The 15,999-nt window shown below is 63.6% G+C and overlaps 1 protein-coding gene across 1 annotated transcript; it reads right to left on the bottom strand.

Annotated features, from left to right (window-relative positions):
• Positions 1-133: 133 nt before the first annotated feature.
• LOC130589147 (laminin subunit beta-1-like) lies at positions 134-14,242 on the bottom strand. Its single transcript, XM_057390338.1, is given in 36 exon segments — positions 134-268; positions 416-572; positions 663-839; positions 1,052-1,189; positions 1,278-1,489; positions 1,575-2,274; positions 2,360-2,589; positions 2,660-2,844; positions 2,927-3,305; positions 3,733-3,829; positions 3,915-4,129; positions 4,564-4,788; positions 4,987-5,150; positions 5,635-5,866; positions 6,335-6,478; positions 6,638-6,824; positions 7,415-7,535; positions 7,660-7,781; positions 7,858-8,016; positions 8,117-8,269; positions 8,465-8,621; positions 8,863-8,942; positions 9,061-9,173; positions 9,555-9,734; positions 9,862-10,050; positions 10,309-10,429; positions 10,509-10,714; positions 10,788-10,851; positions 10,930-11,118; positions 11,223-11,296; positions 11,400-11,523; positions 11,628-11,803; positions 12,303-12,352; positions 13,965-14,048; positions 14,050-14,167; positions 14,170-14,242. Coding segments are annotated over 36 exon segments (6,129 nt in total). The 3' UTR covers position 134.
• Positions 14,243-15,999: the final 1,757 nt, after the last annotated feature.

The following is a 15,999-nucleotide window of genomic DNA, read 5'->3' as shown; positions in this document are numbered from 1 at the left end:
AGGCACACACAGTACAGGGGCTTTATTTGCAGGCGCGTCYGCACTAAAGGCGCCTGTGAGTTGGACGGGACCTCCGGGCTCGGGGAACTGCGGGGCGGCGGGGCAGGACCGGTCCCYGGGGCCGCCGGTGGTCCCTAGCAGGTGGCGTAAGCGTTGGCTCTCTCCCGGATCTCCTGCAACAGCCCGGTGACCTGCTGCTCCAAAGCCTGCAGTCGTGTCACCTTTGCAGCCATTGCSCGTTCATTGGCCCCAAAGCGCTGCTCCAGGTCTGCAGGACGGGGAACATGATGGTCWCAGTGCAGCCTCTCACCATGTCCCATATCACCCTCGGGATGCCCCGTGGGACGGGCCCAGGGGGACACAGGGAGTATGGAGAGGTAGCAGGGAATGCACCTCGCTGTGTACTCCCCCTCACCTTCCAGCTTCCTCTTGCTGTTGCTGGCCTTATCCAGGAGGTCTCGGGCCTCTGTTGTCAGCTGTGACACACGTTGCAGGGCTCCACCAGACACCCTGTCCAGCATGCCCACCTGGTTCTTCAGCACCACATAACGCTGTGTCACCTGCGCCAGGTCCTGGTGGCACAAGGGCATGGTGAGGCTGAGAAACCCCAGCACCTGGTACCTGTTTGGTGCCACATATACCCAGGCAGTGATGAAGCTCACCTGGCTAAGTGTCCCTGAGGTAGTGGTGGCACGCTGTGCCCCATCCTTGGCTTGCTGGGCCATGTGGCGAGCATCTTGGCCACGCTGCTGCAGGGCGGCTATGCGCTGTGCCAGCTCCCGCAGCCGCCTCTGCACCTGTGACTCCTTCCTGTCCAGCCCCTGCAGCCTGCGCTCCGCCTGGCAGGCAGGGACACCGGCTGCAGCAGGCACAGCACCCCCTGTGCCCATGGTGCCAGCCCCACTACCCTGGCAAAYGCATGGCACCTGCCCTATGCCATCCACGTTTCCCCAGCACCAGCCTCCCTACCCGTGATGTGCCCAAGGCATCAGTCTTGTTCTCCACAGCACTGATCCCATTACTCCCAGCAGCACCAGCCCCTGCCCCTCACCTCYCTGGCTCTGTTCTCAGCCCCACGGATGGCATTCCTGGCGCTCTGCAGGGTGCTCCCTGCCGTYGTCGCTTGTGTCCGTGCCATTTCCAGCGCCTGCTGTGTCCCCGCCAGCTCGTCCCTTATGCCTTCTGCTCGCTCTCTGTGGTGGCACAGGCAACTCCAGCCCCTGCTGGTGCTGGGGGACTGACCCTCTCCCTTGCCTGCCCCGGCATGACCCCAGCACTTGCCTRGCCTCCTGTCCCTGTGCCAGCAGCTGCTGTGCCGCAGCCAGCCCCTCCGCTGTGCTGTTGAGAACCGCRTCCACCCCGTCCAGCTGGCCGATGCTCTCCTGCATCTCCCGCAGCAGCTCCTGGATCTGTCCGGGGCTGCTGGGCAGGGAGATGTTCAGCACTTGCCGGGCCACCAGCTCGATGCTGCCCGGGTCAGCTCCCTCCTCTGTGGGGACAGAGGAGCGGGGTGGGCTCAGAGTGGGCTCGCTGAGTCCTGCCATGCCCRTGTGCCCAGCTGGTGCTGGCACTACCTGCCAGGAAGGCCTTGATTCGGCGGATGAAGTCCCGCAGCTGGGCCGTCGCCTTCTCTGCACGGCTGCGGGCAGCCTGCGAGCGCCCCAGAGCCTCCTCTGCCCGGCTCCGTGCCCCCCGGGCCAGCTCCTGCACCTCCTGCATCTGGGGGGCACAKGGCTGAGCGGGGGGTGCAGGGCAGCCCCGGGAGGGGGCATTTGGGGTGAACAGGGAGTATGAGGGGACAAGAAGGGGGCCTGCAAAAAAGCATGCGAGGGGGGGGTGCAAGGGGACAGAGGGTACAGCAGTGGCACAAAGGGACACACAGGTGGCACAAGGGGCATTTCTGAAGGGGCATAAGAGAGATACAGAGAGCTGACATGCTTGGGGACATGGAAAGGGAGCAAAGAAGACATAGAAGGGGATCATGCAAAGTGTTACGGAAAGGGCACAAGCAGGACATGCAAAGGGGATGCAAGGAGAACCCAGAAAGTGCCATGGGGCAACTAGCCCTACCTTTTGAGCCACAACACCYAGCTGCCCTAATGCCACCTCCAGCTGCTGCGAGGCATTACGGGCGCTGCTCAGGGCTCGAGCTGAGACAGGCAGTGCCCCCGTGCACCCCGTGCCACCGCAACGCCGTGTCCCCGCACTGTCCCGGCACAAGGCTCCTCCACAAGATGCTAGCTCACAGGTCTGGTCTCCGGGTGCCCCACAAATCTGTGACGATGMCAACGATGGAAATGGCAGCTCAACACTACATGGGGTGTGACCCCCGTGCCACCTCTGCCCGTCCTGCTCTCACCTTCTCATTGATCCTGGCAATGYTGAGTCCCATCACCCGTTTCCGTGCCTCCCGCAAGGATTTGCGGGCTGCAGCTGCACCACGGCGGAAAGCATTGCCCCGCTGTCGCAGCACCCGCTCGGTCTCCTGCCGTGTCCTCTGTGCCCCACTCAGCTCAGCGGCTGTGCCATTGGCCACCAGCTCCGCCTGCCGCGAGGCCTCCGCCGCCGCCAGGATGCTGCGGTGGGACTCTGCAGTGCGGGTGTCAGGGTTTGGCCRGGATGGTTGCCACCAAACCCAACCCTTGCTGGATGCTCTTACCGCTGAATCCGGCTGCCGCCACGGTGCCCAGGAGGGTTTGAAGGTGGGAGGCGGTTCGGTTGAGACCTCCCAGCTGGCGGCTCAGCCCAGCAAGCCGGTCATGRTGCTGCACATCTGCCTGCGCCAGCTGGGCTAGATGTTGCTCCAGCTCTTGGAGGTGCTTCCAGAAGTTGTCCAGCTCCATCCTTTGGGTAGGGAGGGGGGCTTCAAACTTTTTGGGGGGATGAGAAGGGGGTACCTCCACCCCAGCCCTACCTGCACACTTGCCTGGTGCCATCCAGCTGCCTGGGCAGTCCATCGAGGAGGGGACCACCGGGGTTGCTCCCCTCTCCCAGCAGCAGTTCCACGTGCCCCAGAGCCTCCTCCAGCTCCCGCAGGCGACGGGGGCTGAGTGGGAGTGTGGCTCCCCCCTCCTTCAGCACCTKCACCTGTGCCCCAAGGCGCCGCAGCCCATCCTGCAGGCTACCCACAGCCAGGTCCCAGCGCCCAAAGCAAGGGTGGCAGGGTGAGCAGTGGGGGAAGGGCTCCTGGTAGCCCCTCTGGCAGCGGTCACAGCGCAGCCCCCCGAATCCCAGCCGGCACCGGCACTGCCCRTTGTCCTGCTCGCACTGTGGACTCTCAGCACCCAGCGGCTCACATTCACAGGCTGCAGAGACAGTCGGTAGTGTTTCCCAGCCTTCCCACAGACCCCCACGCCCCCAGGCTGACATGTTCCCAGCATCCCACCATATTTCCCTGTGTCTCCAGAATTCAACCTATTCCCAGGATCTTCTATGTCCCCACAGTTCCACTAAATTGTCTGGGTCCCCTGAGTCCTGCGTATCCACAGCATGCACCATGTCCTCAGGGTTCCACCGTGTCCCCAGGATCCCACCGTGTTCCCAAGGTCCTCCGTGCCCACAGCACCCCACCATGTTCCCAAGATCTCCTGGATCTCTTGTGTCCCCAGTGTCCCACTGTCTCCTTAATGTCCCATGTTCAGTCTCCCACCACATCCCCCGGGGCCACCATGTCCCCCCACACCCCATGGCCCCAAAGCCCCTGCACCCCCAGCCCCTGAGATGTGCCCCCACCTCGGCACTCCTGCTCAGGGTTTCCCCAGTGGTGCTCCTGGCACTGAGAACAGATACGGCCCCCGAAGCCAGGCCGGCACTGGCACTGCCCGGTCACCTGCAGCAACAGTGACATGTTCACTGTGCAGCTCACTGCACCCCAGGAGTGCAGTGGAGCCATACCAGGGTRCCAGGGGACTCACTGTGTCGCAGGCAGGGTGCAAGGCGTGTGTGGGGTGGCAGCCACAAGGCTCACAGCCCCGCAGCCCCCCCAGGTTCCAGAAGTGGGGTGCGCAGCGATCGCAGCTCTTGCCCACGACGTTGGGCCGGCAGGCGCAGGCTCCTGTGCCATGGTCACAGGCACAGGTGCCATCGGTGCAGTGGGAGGCCASTGTACCCCGTGGGTCACAGCTGCAGCCTGCAGGAGGGTGGGCAGCCATGTGGGGCTCAGCCCATACCCCCTGCCCTGGCAGTGCCCTGCTGGCCCCAGCACCCCAAATCTGCTGGCCTCAAACCCATGCACAGCCCCAACACGCCTGAACCCAGCACCTCCACCAATCCCAAGCCCCATCCCCTGCCCAGCCCCAACCCAGGCACTGCCCCATAGCCTTTCTAACAGTTCCAAACCTCACCTGCCCCTGACATCCCAGCTCCAAGCCCCCGAACACTCCAAAATTCTGCCCAGCCCATCCCCAGACRCCCCACACCCCAGYACRACCCAGCACCTCATCCCTACCTTGRTCCCTTGCATCACAGCACCTCATCCCTACCTTGAGCCCTTGCATCGCTCCAACTCCCCCATCCCAAAGCCCCGCGCAGACCCAGCCCCGCAGGGCCCCCCGCCCCGCTCACGCCGGCAGCTGCGCTGCAGGGCATTGCCGTAGTAGCCGGGCTGGCACTGGGCACAGTGTGGCCCGGCGGTGTGGTACAGGCAGCGCAGGCACTGCCCCGTGCGGGGGTCGCAGCCCTCCGGGTCGCTGGCGTCGATGTTGTTGTTGCACTGGCAAGGCCGGCACACCCCACCCTCCACCTCTGGAGCTCCAAAGTAACCAGGGGAGCAGCGGTCACAGCGGGGCCCTGCAGAGACGAGGGGCTGTAGGTGCTGGGGTCCCACAGTAGAGATGGGGGGCTGTAGGTGCTGGGGTCCCACAGTAGAGACGGGGGACTGTAGGTGCTGGGGTCCCACAGCAGAGACGGGGGGCTGTAGCTGCTGGGGTCTCACAGCACCAGCTCTGGGGGGTCCCTGCTGCACGGTGTGGGGTCCCTGCCCCTCACCTGCGTATCCAGGGGCACAGAGGCAGACGATGTGGTGAGTCACATCGTCAGCATGGCAGGAGCTCCCGTGGTAATGCCGTGTGCCAGGGTAGCCGGGGCAGGGGCAGGGCCGGCACTGCTGCCCTGAGCCCAGCACAGGGTTCCCATAGTAACCATCCTGGCACCTGAAGGGACATATACCATCCATCATACACCATCCCACCATCCCATCTCATTCCATCATATTCCGTATCATCATATCTCATCCTGTCCTAACCTCTTCTATCCATCCCATCCCATCCCATCCCATCCCATCCCATCCCATCCCATCCCATCCCATCCCATCCCATCCCATCCCATCCCATCCCATCCCATCCCATCCCATCCCATCCCATCCCATCCCATCCCATCCCATCCCATCCCATCCCATCCCATCCCATCCCACTCCTATCCCATGAATCCTATCCCATCCAAGTATATCTATCCCATCCCACACCATGCCATTCCATCCTGTTCTACCTCATCCCGTTATATCCATGCCATCCCACCATTCCAACATATCCCATACCATCATATCTCATCCTATCCTATCCCAYTTTATGTACCCTATCCTACACCATGCCACATGAGGCCATGCCATGCTGTCTCCTCCCCCTGGACCTGGCTCACCTCTCACAGTGCCGTCCATCCGTGTGGTCGCGGCAGTGCAGGCAGGTGCCCGTCCCGGGGTCGCAGTTCTCAGCGTGCCCGTTGCACTGGCAGGGCCGGCAGGCAGGGAAGCCCCAGTGGCCGGGCTGGCACTGGTCACACTGCCGGCCCACGGCACCAGGCTGGCACCGACACTGCCCACTCACCACATCACACAGCCGGGACACTGAGCCCTCCGGGGAGCAGGCGCAAGCTGCAGGGTGGCACAACTCAGGTCAGGCATGTCGATGCAGGGACACAGGGRTGGAGAGACAGACAGACAGGCAGGGGACCAGCACCCAGAACATACTCCACGGACTGTGGCACCAAAAGGCTCATGTGGACACACAGGTCCACAAGAACATGGATGAACAGACAGACGAGTGAGTGTAAGACAGTACAGTGCTCACATGGGGCTCAGGTGAGAGGATGGATGGATGGATGGATGGATGGATGGATGGATGGATGGATGGATGGATGGATGGATGGATGGATGGATGGATGGATGGATAAGTGGGACTGAACCCATGGGATGCAGGATAGCAGGGCTCAGACGGACACATGCACAGACAGATGGACAGACAGAGAAGGGAACAGGGCAGTGAAGAAAGTACTGATGGCTGGACAGACAGAGAGGCAGAAGAGACAGCGATTCCTGGCAGATGCAGATCCCACTACTCACGACTGCATCCCAGGGGCCCRAAGCCGTAGCTGCCCGGGGCGCAGCGGTCGCAGCGTCGGCCGATGACRTGGGGCTTGCAGTCACACTGCCCGCCCTGCACCTGGCACTCACTGCTGCGGGAGCCCTGTGGGTCGCACTGGCACGCTGTGGGAGCAGGACCAGCATGGGGCCAGGGCTGCCCTGCCCACACCTGCCCCCACCGCCCTGTGACTGCTCTCCCACCCACCATGCCATGGGCGCAGGCATGTCCTGACCCACTGCCCTGGGCAGGGTTCCACCCATTCCCACAGGTTTCCCACTCACACAGTGCCCCGCCGTGCATCAGGGCTGACACACTGCAGACCAGGCGGGCGCAGGCTTGGGCCAGGGGATGAGGCGGGGGCATGCGAAACACCTCCAGGCACTGGTACCGCTCCATCTCYTCCTGGCGCGCTGCTGCCTCTGCCCCGTGGAAGCCCGGCAGCTCCGACACCCGCGGCAGGAGCACTAACTGTRGGAAGGGAAGAGATGGGGCTGGGGGGCATAGCCAGTCTCTACTGTGGGACTTACCACTGGGCTGGATCTATGTACTCCAGGACAGTCCCAATGCTGCTGGGGTCAACTGCCTCAGCTCCATCAACAGCCCCAGCTCCACTAAGATCCCCAACYCCATTGATATTCCCATATAAATCACCATCCCTAGAAGCTTCCTTAGCCCCTTCCACATTGACATCCCTATGCCAGCTCCAACTCCAAGTCCCCAGTCTCACTGATATCCCCTTCCCCATCAACTTCCCCATCAACATTGATATCCCCTTCCCCATCACCATCTACTTCACCTTTCCTGTTCCCATCCCCATCCCCATCCCCATCCCCATCCCCATCCCCATCCCCATCCCCATCCCCATCCCCATCCCCATCCCCATCCCCATCCCCATCCCCATCCCCATCCCCATCCCCATCCCCATCCCCATCCCCATCCCCATCCCACATACATCCCCAGAGGGGGCCACTACCCACTCCAGCCTGTGGTTCCCTGTCGTAACCCATCACCCACCCCTGCCAAGCCCCAGGCACAAGRCACAGTGGGACACCCCTCACCGAGTCGATGAGGATGAAGGCACCGGGGTGGCGCTGGGTGACACCGGCCCGCTGAAGCCGCATGGTCACCTCGTAAGGGGTGCTGGGCTCAAAGCAGAAGGGCCGGGACAGCAGCACATACCTGCACAGAATCAGGTGTTGGGACATGGGCACAGCAGGGCCATGGGGACCGCGAAAGGACAGCAGCAGGACCCAACCACCTTCCTTGTCCCCATCCCCAGCCCACCCCAGCTCATCCCACTCACCTCTGGCTATGGGGCAGATTCTCACGGTACATCTGYTCAGAGGGCAGCAGGTTCCCACAGCGAGAGCTGGTGGGCAGCACCCGGGAGCTGACACTGACCACGGCCTCCCAGTCCTCAGCTGACTGTGGTGACAGGCAAGGCAGTGTCAGAGTTGTGCTGTGCCATCCACGCCGCAGCCATGATTGTGGCCATGCTCACCTCGGGCTCGTAGCGCAGCAGCAGCTCATAGTCCATGGGGTAGGGCACGTTGTCCACACGGAAGGTCAGGCCAGCCCCGTCCCGCACCCGGGCGAACCCCGAGCCTGTCCACGTCACCATGCGCCCAGCACTGTCCCGCACCACCTCCTCCACATCCAGCTGGGCAGGGCACCAGCACAGCTTGGCTCTGGCTCTATCCCCTGGCCACCCCTGCCCTGCAGTGCCTCGCTGTGCCCTCTCCCACTGCCCCAGGGCTCACCTTGGGGGGCTGCTGGCGGCTGCGGCGCGAGGGGACACGGGGCTGGGGGGCACGAGGGGGGCTGCGCTGATGCTGTGAGCGTCCCTTCCGCCCCCCCGGCTCCCTGGTGTCATACTCCAGACAGTCCTGGGGCACCTCTGCACGAATGGCACCCTGCAGGGACGGGGTCAGGGGACAGTGRCCATGCACAGGAACAGCCGTGCACAAGGACAGCCATGCACAGRGCATGGTGACAGCCACATGCAGGACAGGGTGACAGCCATGCATAGAGCACAGCGACAGCTATGCATGGAGCATGGTGCACAGTGACAGCCATGCACAAGYACAGGGATCCCCAAGGACACTCACCGGAAGCTGGGGGTGGCTGGGGCCATGGCCGGTGGCCTGCTCGGCCTCATAGGTGTAGTAGTCGAGRGGGGCACAGAAGAAGCCGGGTTGTACCTGGTCACACTGCCGCCCCATGATGTGGGGACGGCAGGAACATGCACCATCCTCCATAGAGCACCTGGGGTTGACCATCCTGTCTCTTCATCTGTCCTGTCTGTGTCTTCATCCATCTCTACCTGCGTCTCTGTCCCCATCCCTCCATCTCTGGGGATGGAGATCCCTCTCTTTCTCCCTCTATCCCAGCCCCCATATCTCCCCAGGCTTGTCCCCATACTTCCCTCCAACCATGGGTGACCCCCAGCCCCGTGCCCACTCTCACCCCAACCTCATTCCCCTCCAGATGCCGTGCTGGGCCCCACCGATTGTTGTAGGCTCCCCCGAAGTCGCAGGCGCAGGGCCGGCAGCCCCCCAGGTCGTAGCTCAGACCCCAGAACTCGGGCTGCAGTGAGGAGGGGACACGTAGGGCAGGTGTAAGGCCAAGTCAGCCCTGGGGGTTGCCATGGGGTTGGGGAAAGTCAGGGCCACAGCCATGGTGTGGGGCAGGATGGGGCACTCACCACGCACTGGCTGCAGGAGCGCCCAGCCACGAAGCGTTTGCAGTAGCAGTCCCCACTGATGGGGTCACACGGGGAGCTGCCCGCCACTGTGCCCCGCGGGTCACACCTGCACGCTGCCCCCGTACATGCACACGTGAGGGCGTGCCAGTGACCACAGCCCATGTTTCATGGCCCTCCTTCCCCATTCCATATCCATCCATTTTCATCCCTTCCATCCCCATCCCTCCATCCCCATCCCTCCATCCACTTTCATACAACTATGCCACATCCCTCCATCCGACATCCTCCCATCTCTCTGTCCCAGATCTTTCCAACCTCACCACTCCATCACCAAACCTCTACCTCCATCCCTTCATCCTCATCCACCCCGTCCCCATTCCTCCATCACCATGCATTCATTCCCCATCCCTCCAACTTCATCCTTTCATCCCTACACTTTCAACATTCCCCCATCCCCATCCCTCCTCCCATGCCATCCCTGGGTCCCAGCTCACGCTGGCAGCCCTGTGGGTCGCCATGGCTGAGGCCGTAGGCACCATGCTGGCAGCGGTCACAGCGGGGACCAGCCACGTTCTCCTTGCAGCGGCACTGCCCYGCAATCATGCCCAGCGCCACRTCCGTGTGCCCRTCGCAGGCACCCCCATCCAGCGAGCCTGCCGGGTCACAATCACAYGCTGCCAAGAGAGAAGGACCATGAGAAGCTCTGGCTTCTGACACCAGGAGCTGTGGGGCTGGGGGCTGGTGGCAAGGGGATCTATAGGGCTGGGACAATTTATAGGGCTGGGGTCCCAGGACACTCACGGGCACAGGCAGTYGGGGAGCGGATGTCAGATCGAGGGTGCCGATAGTAGAAGGGCTTGCAGAGGTGGCAGTGGCGACCCATGGTGTTGTGCTGGCAGTCATCACACACACCCCCACTGGTGTTCCCRGTGGCCAGGAACACGGCCATGTCAAAGTGGCACCGCCGCGAGTGCTCATTGCAATCACAGCCTGCAGGGACAGCACCRTGTCACAGCACGGGGCACCGCAACTCACACCTGGCAGGCAGCACCCCCAGTGCCAAACCTCCCCTGCCTGGACTCTGCTTACTCTGATATGCAGCACCACAACCCCAAACCTCCCCAGCCTACAGCCTGCAGCACCCCAAAAACCTCAGTCTGCAGGATGCCAGTCACCACCCAACCATATCCCACTGTGCAGCACCCCAAAACCCCTGGAACAGCACAGCCTGACAGCCCTGGCACTCACGGCGACAGGCGTTGGTGCTGGAGCCCTCGGCCGGGCGCCAGGGCAGGTCTTGGTAGAAATCCTCACAGCGCTCACAGTTCAGCCCCTGCGTGTGGTGCTCACAGACACAGCGCCCGTGGATCTGCGGGGACCACCCTGCTCAGTGTGGCTGCCRGGWCCCCCAGGGCACTGTGYCATGCTGGTGTGTGCGTGTGCCTCACCATGCCGGGGACAGAGGGTGTTGGGGCGCCCGGTGCTGGGGCACAGTGGGCGGCGTGGCCGTGGCAGAAGCAGCTCCCACGCAGAACCAGTTCATCCACAGCATAGTAGTACTTGTGCAGCACCTCCCGCCGCGAGTCCAGCAGGTTGTCCCCCAGCGTGTGCAGCTTGGTGAGGTTCACMCGCAGGTTGGTGACACGCAGCAGATCTGGGGACAGATCACTGTCAGCACCTGCCCTGATGCCAGGCAGCCCGTGTCCCTGACCCCCCTGGCCACGTACCCTGTATTTCTGGTCTGTAGGGATCTGCCACGGGGATGGAGGGGTCGAGCACCTTGAAGATGACCTGAGAGAAGGAAGGGATGGGTGATCCCATTCCACCCAGACCCCTGACCCTGTTCTGCATTGCCCGATCCCCACGCACCTCCCCATGGCTGGAGGGCTCGATTTCGGAGTAGCGTTGGTCGCACAGCACCTCATCCACAAGCCCCGAGGGCTGGTTGGGGATTCCAGGGAAGAGCTTGGAGCAGTTGTAGGCAAAGTAGCGATACACCTTCCAGGTGCGCCCGAAGTCAGCTGAACGTTCCACCAGCATGGCCGCGGGGCGAAAGGTCTGCAGGACACCCAGAGGGGATGGAGGCCAGGACCACAACCCCCCAAACCCATCCTGTCCAATCCCGTTCCAACCCATCCCAGGCATCCATGTGCCAGACCCACTTTAAACTTCATGATGAGGTGRGTGAAGTGGAACTCGCCCTCCAGGTCCAGGCGGATGCTAACATGCTCCACACCTGGGACATAGAGAATTGATGGCTGAGGCTGAGGAGGACCCCCATGGCCCCACAGCCCCACAGCACACGCACATGGGGCAACCCCATGGCACCCTGACCTCACCATTCTCTGACTGCCACCAGGTCCGTTGGTCATGRGGGCTGCTCAGGTAGATGACATTCTCAATGCGGTGGCTCTCAGGCAGGGAKGGGTCACGTGAGTCACATGTGAAGCATTTCTCTGAGTCCTGTGCCAGCGAGTGACACCATCAGGGATGGGTGACTGCAGGCTGCACCAGTGCCTGGCTCTGTGGATCTATGCTGGGGCCGTTCTGGGGCCGGGTGGGCTCACCTGGAGGTGGCTGACAATGCAGTACTCCTGGGGCCCATCCAGTCCGCAGGTRGAGGTGGCACTCAGGCGGGTGGCTCGCCCCACCAGCAGGTTCCCGGTGGCCGGGTAGCAGCTGCCACGGGCGCAGCCGTGGCTCAGGTCAGGCTCCTGCCAGCCCCCTGCCTCCAGTCCCCCCACTGCAGAGATCATGAGGGCACGGGCTGTGGGCTGCGCCGGGGCGCCTTGGCACTCCCCACACCCCCATGTACCCACCCCACCCCCAGCCGTCCCATCCCGTCCCATCCCTGCATCCCGACCCACTGATGCAGCACGAAGCTCCATGATCCGGAAAGGTGCTGGCAGCAGCGCCGCGGCCTCGTGACCAGGGGCAGCGAGCGGGGTGAGTGGGGGGCTGGGCTGCCCGTGCTCCTGGGGGCCCGGGCTGCCCCAGGGTGCAGAGCAGTGCCAGGGGGAGTCGGGAGCCGGGTCAGGCGCTTGCTAATCCCGACAGGGCTTAGCGCAGCTTGGACTCCCTGCTGAGTTTTGTGGCAGTCAGGCCACGGCCGCTGCCAGCCAGGAAGCATCGCCATTGCCACCACCTCCACTGCCCAGCACCCGCCACCCAGACTGGGTCCCTGAACCACCACAGCTCCCAATACCGTGGGTACACAGAGTGCCCCCGAGACCAGTGCTTACCCAGGAGGAGAGCAAGCACCAGGAGGTCCATGGGCAGCCACGGGATCTGCCTGGTGGGACACGGAGATGGCACTGCAGCAGGGTGCAGGGTGCCTGTCGTCTCCTGGCTCTACGTGCAGTCCAGGTTGCAACCCCTACACTCGCATGATGGTGTTTCCCGGGGACAACAATAGGAATCTGGTCAGATGGGGCAGTTGGGTTTCAAAGTTCTCTGGGATGACATCCAGTGCCCACCTGAGTAGCCCTGAGGGACTGTCATACACATGCCCAGGCACACAGCCATGCTATGCTCCCCCAGACCTGGCACAAACTGTGCCATGACCCATCCTGCCTGGCTCAGAATGGATCTATCCTTTTGAGTGTCACTRGTGTCCCTGGGGTGTACCAGCACCRGGCCAGGGCCAGCCTGGGAGGGGAGCCAGGAACGCTGGAGCCGGCTGGGCGAGGGCGTCCCTAACTCTGGCCGGGGTCCCGCTGTTAAATTTAGGTTGGAGCTGCCTTTTGTGTTTCCTTCTCTCCCGGTACTTTCCGCTCCCAGCCACGAAAGTGCTGGATCAAAGCCTGGTCCCGGCTCTGCCCAAACACATCTCTCCTGTCCCCACACGGAGCCACCCCGGGGCAGGGGGGCTCGGGGCGGCGGGGGGGATCCGCGGCTCTGTCCTGGCAGCCGCCCCGCTCGAAGCCGTGCCAGGGCGGTGGGCAAGGTGGTGCAGAGCCACGTGCTGGCACCAGGGTCCCCGAGCCCCGCGAACCCCCGGTACCTGGCGTCCTGCGGCGTCCGGCGGGACCAAGGCCAGGGGCGAGGGCGGCGTAGGACTCGCTGCCCCTGGRCTGGGCGCGCAGAAATGAGCCGGGGCAAGGGCAGCGATGGGATGGCGGCTGGTGGCCCCCCTTCCCCGTGAACGATTCTTATTCAAATGGGCTGCCCGCTGAAAGGGACGGCGGTCTCCAGGCTACGGGAATGTCACTGCCGATTCCTTCTGCCTGGAGGCCCMCGCCGCCCGCCCGCCCGCGGAGGCCAGGCCGGCCAGGCGTCGGCAGCCCGGGCACGCCCCGGCCCCCGGGCGGCACGGTGGGCCCCGCCGGCAAACAAAAGGGCGCCTCGTGGGCTGGCGAGCCAGAGGCACCGCGTTCCCTGGGCTCCCGGCACGGCGCGGCAGGAACGTGCCTGGTGCCACCGGCAGTGAGGCGTGGGGGACGGCGTGGAGGGATGGGTGCCTGATGCTCCGGGAACCGGCGGGCGCAGCTGTGCAGGGATCGCTGCACCGTTCTTTGCCCCACCTGGGGATGTCCCATGGCGAAGGCACCTGCACGACGCTGCAGGGTAGAGCCCTGCAGGGGAACTGCTCCAGCAGGAGCTCAGCCGGGCGCAGCCACGATGCTGCCGGATGGGAACGTCCCACCCAAGTACCWGTCCCTCCCCACTGCCACAGCTCCCTGGGCAAAGTCCGGCACACGTCAGCCCCGGGAAGGGCATGGCAGGCGTGGGGGTACCCACCCTGTCACTGAAAAGGGACCCCGCAGCCCCTTCCTTGTGTGCCGCCTCATGCCAGTTGCCAGCACCCAGCYTGTGCCATGGGGCTGTACCGTATGCCTAGGGCTGTGCCGTGCCCCAGAGCTGTGCCATGCCCAGGGTCTCCCCTCCGGCACACCGACCCCTACCTGTGCCCGTGGGAGCCTGGGATGCTGGGCAGGTGGCTGGTGGCCCGGGTGGGCTGCGGCGTCGGGGGCCCGCTGGGCTCGGGCTGGGCTCAGCTGCTGTTCCTGGAGGAGGGCGGCCGGTGCCTGTCTCCTCCTCCGACAGCCGTGCCAGGCAAGGGGAGGGACCTGCCCGCACCGAGCTTTAGCCAAGGTGAGGCAAAGCAGGTACACGCGGGCGGTGGCCCACGTGTGACACAGCAGTGTCCTGTGCCTAGGCTGGCCGGGAGACGGCACAGCATTCCCACAGCAGTGCTGTGCCCGGTCGTGGAGCTGCTGAGACAGGCAGCCTGGCTGGGACTCGCCCCGCACTGCACAGGCCTGTCTGTGCCTCTTCGGGGCACATCTCCAGCAGTGGTATCGGAGCCCCGCACCACACTCCCCCAGCACCCGTGCCAGATGGGTCCTGYTCATGCCCAGAACTGGCACTGTGGGCACCACCATGCCCCACTCACCCTGTGCTGGTCGGTGCTGCCTGGGATCCTTTGGACTGGCCGGGTTGGGTGCTGAGCCGGCAGCCCTGGAGCCTGYGGGGAGCACGGCTGTGCACCAGGGCCGGGTTCCACAGAGCCCTCACTGTCACGCAGGGATAGTGCTTTTTATTAGCCGAGGCCGAAGGAAGGAAGAGGAACCGTGTGCTCTCCACGCCAAGGCCACGCTCTGGCCGCCCGCCGGCCAAGCAAGGTCGTGGGCAGACAAAGGAGCARCTCTCAGCCATAGGGATGCCAAAACCCATGCCCCCAGGGACACCCTGAGACAGCYAGGCTGGTCCCATGCACCTCCGCAGAACAAGAGATGCTGTGGGCAGTGCTCTGTCAGCTCCTCAAAGCCACGCAAGGCAATTGGAAGCCTGGAAGAAGGGCAAGGCTGTCCCCAGTGAAGCTCCCAGMACCGCAGGCTGGTGGTCAGGCACCACCACCACCTCCTCAGCTGGGAAAGCTGGCAGGAGACGAGCTGACAAAGAACCATTAGCACTGGCCAGCGTGTCTATGTCAAGGAATCTTGCCAAGCAAACCTTATCTGCTCTGAGGAGATCCAAAGAGGCCTGATAAAGGCAACTGTAACAGGATCTCTGGCCTTGAAAAGCAAAGTGAAAGCAGGAGGGAGGAATCCTCAGCAGGATGTGAGAGACGAAAAAGGCGTCCCAGTCCATGTCCAGGCACCTCCCGCAAGGCTGCTCTGACTTCCCACGCCAAGCTGCAATCCCCTCGTCTGCCCCAGAGCTGAACGCGTGGGGGTGGCCCGGCTCTGCTCCGGGAGATGGCCTGTCTGGGAACCCTGGCCAGAGATCGGCCAGCAGCTCTGCCCTCTGTCACCGCTGTTTCAACGCTGCCGAGAATCTCCCGCTCCCTCGGGCACCCAAAGCCTGGCTCCCCCAGCACCTTTCAGCAGCGCAGAGGGTCCCCCCCGCCACTCCCCATCCCCAGCAGAGCCCCTGAGCTCCTGCAGCAGCCTCTCACGCCTGGCCAGCCCTGCTTGGACCGACTTCAGTGCGCGCAGCAGGCAGCCAACACTTCCCTGAACATCCTCAGTGAGCGGAGAATTGCTTAACCACTTCCCTTCTCGAGGAATGAGCTSCAGCACGGCACTGGAGCTGCTGTCTGCCCAGGGCCACGGTCCCACCACCATTAGTGCTGGGTCAGTGCACTGACGGCTCTGTGGCACAAACCGGATCCAGACGGCAAACTGGGGAACAATGGTGCTTCTGTTGAATTAGCCGGCCAGAGGGTCCTGGCTGCAGTGGGCAGATCCAGAGAGGAGCCAGAGGGTGGGCAGGGAGGCTGGGGCTAGCAGAGCACCTGCCAGCACAGTGCCAACCCAGCATGTTTCTAGGAACTAACMAGGAATGCGGATTTATCCCAGTTCAGCACCAGTGGCACACATCCGGAGTATTTCCCACCCCAAAGCAGGCAGTCCTTAACGGAGTTTGAGTAATGTCAAAGCTCCGTGGGAGAACTGGGGAGAAGAGCTGGGGTGTGGTCTGCAGCTGAGTGTGCCC

The sequence above is a fragment of the Malurus melanocephalus genome, unplaced genomic scaffold (genome assembly GCF_030028575.1).
Source record: "Malurus melanocephalus ecotype Western Australia unplaced genomic scaffold, MMel_1.1 scaffold_24, whole genome shotgun sequence".
Lineage (NCBI taxonomy): Eukaryota > Metazoa > Chordata > Aves > Passeriformes > Maluridae > Malurus > Malurus melanocephalus.
This window is presented reverse-complemented; position numbering and strand designations above follow the sequence as displayed.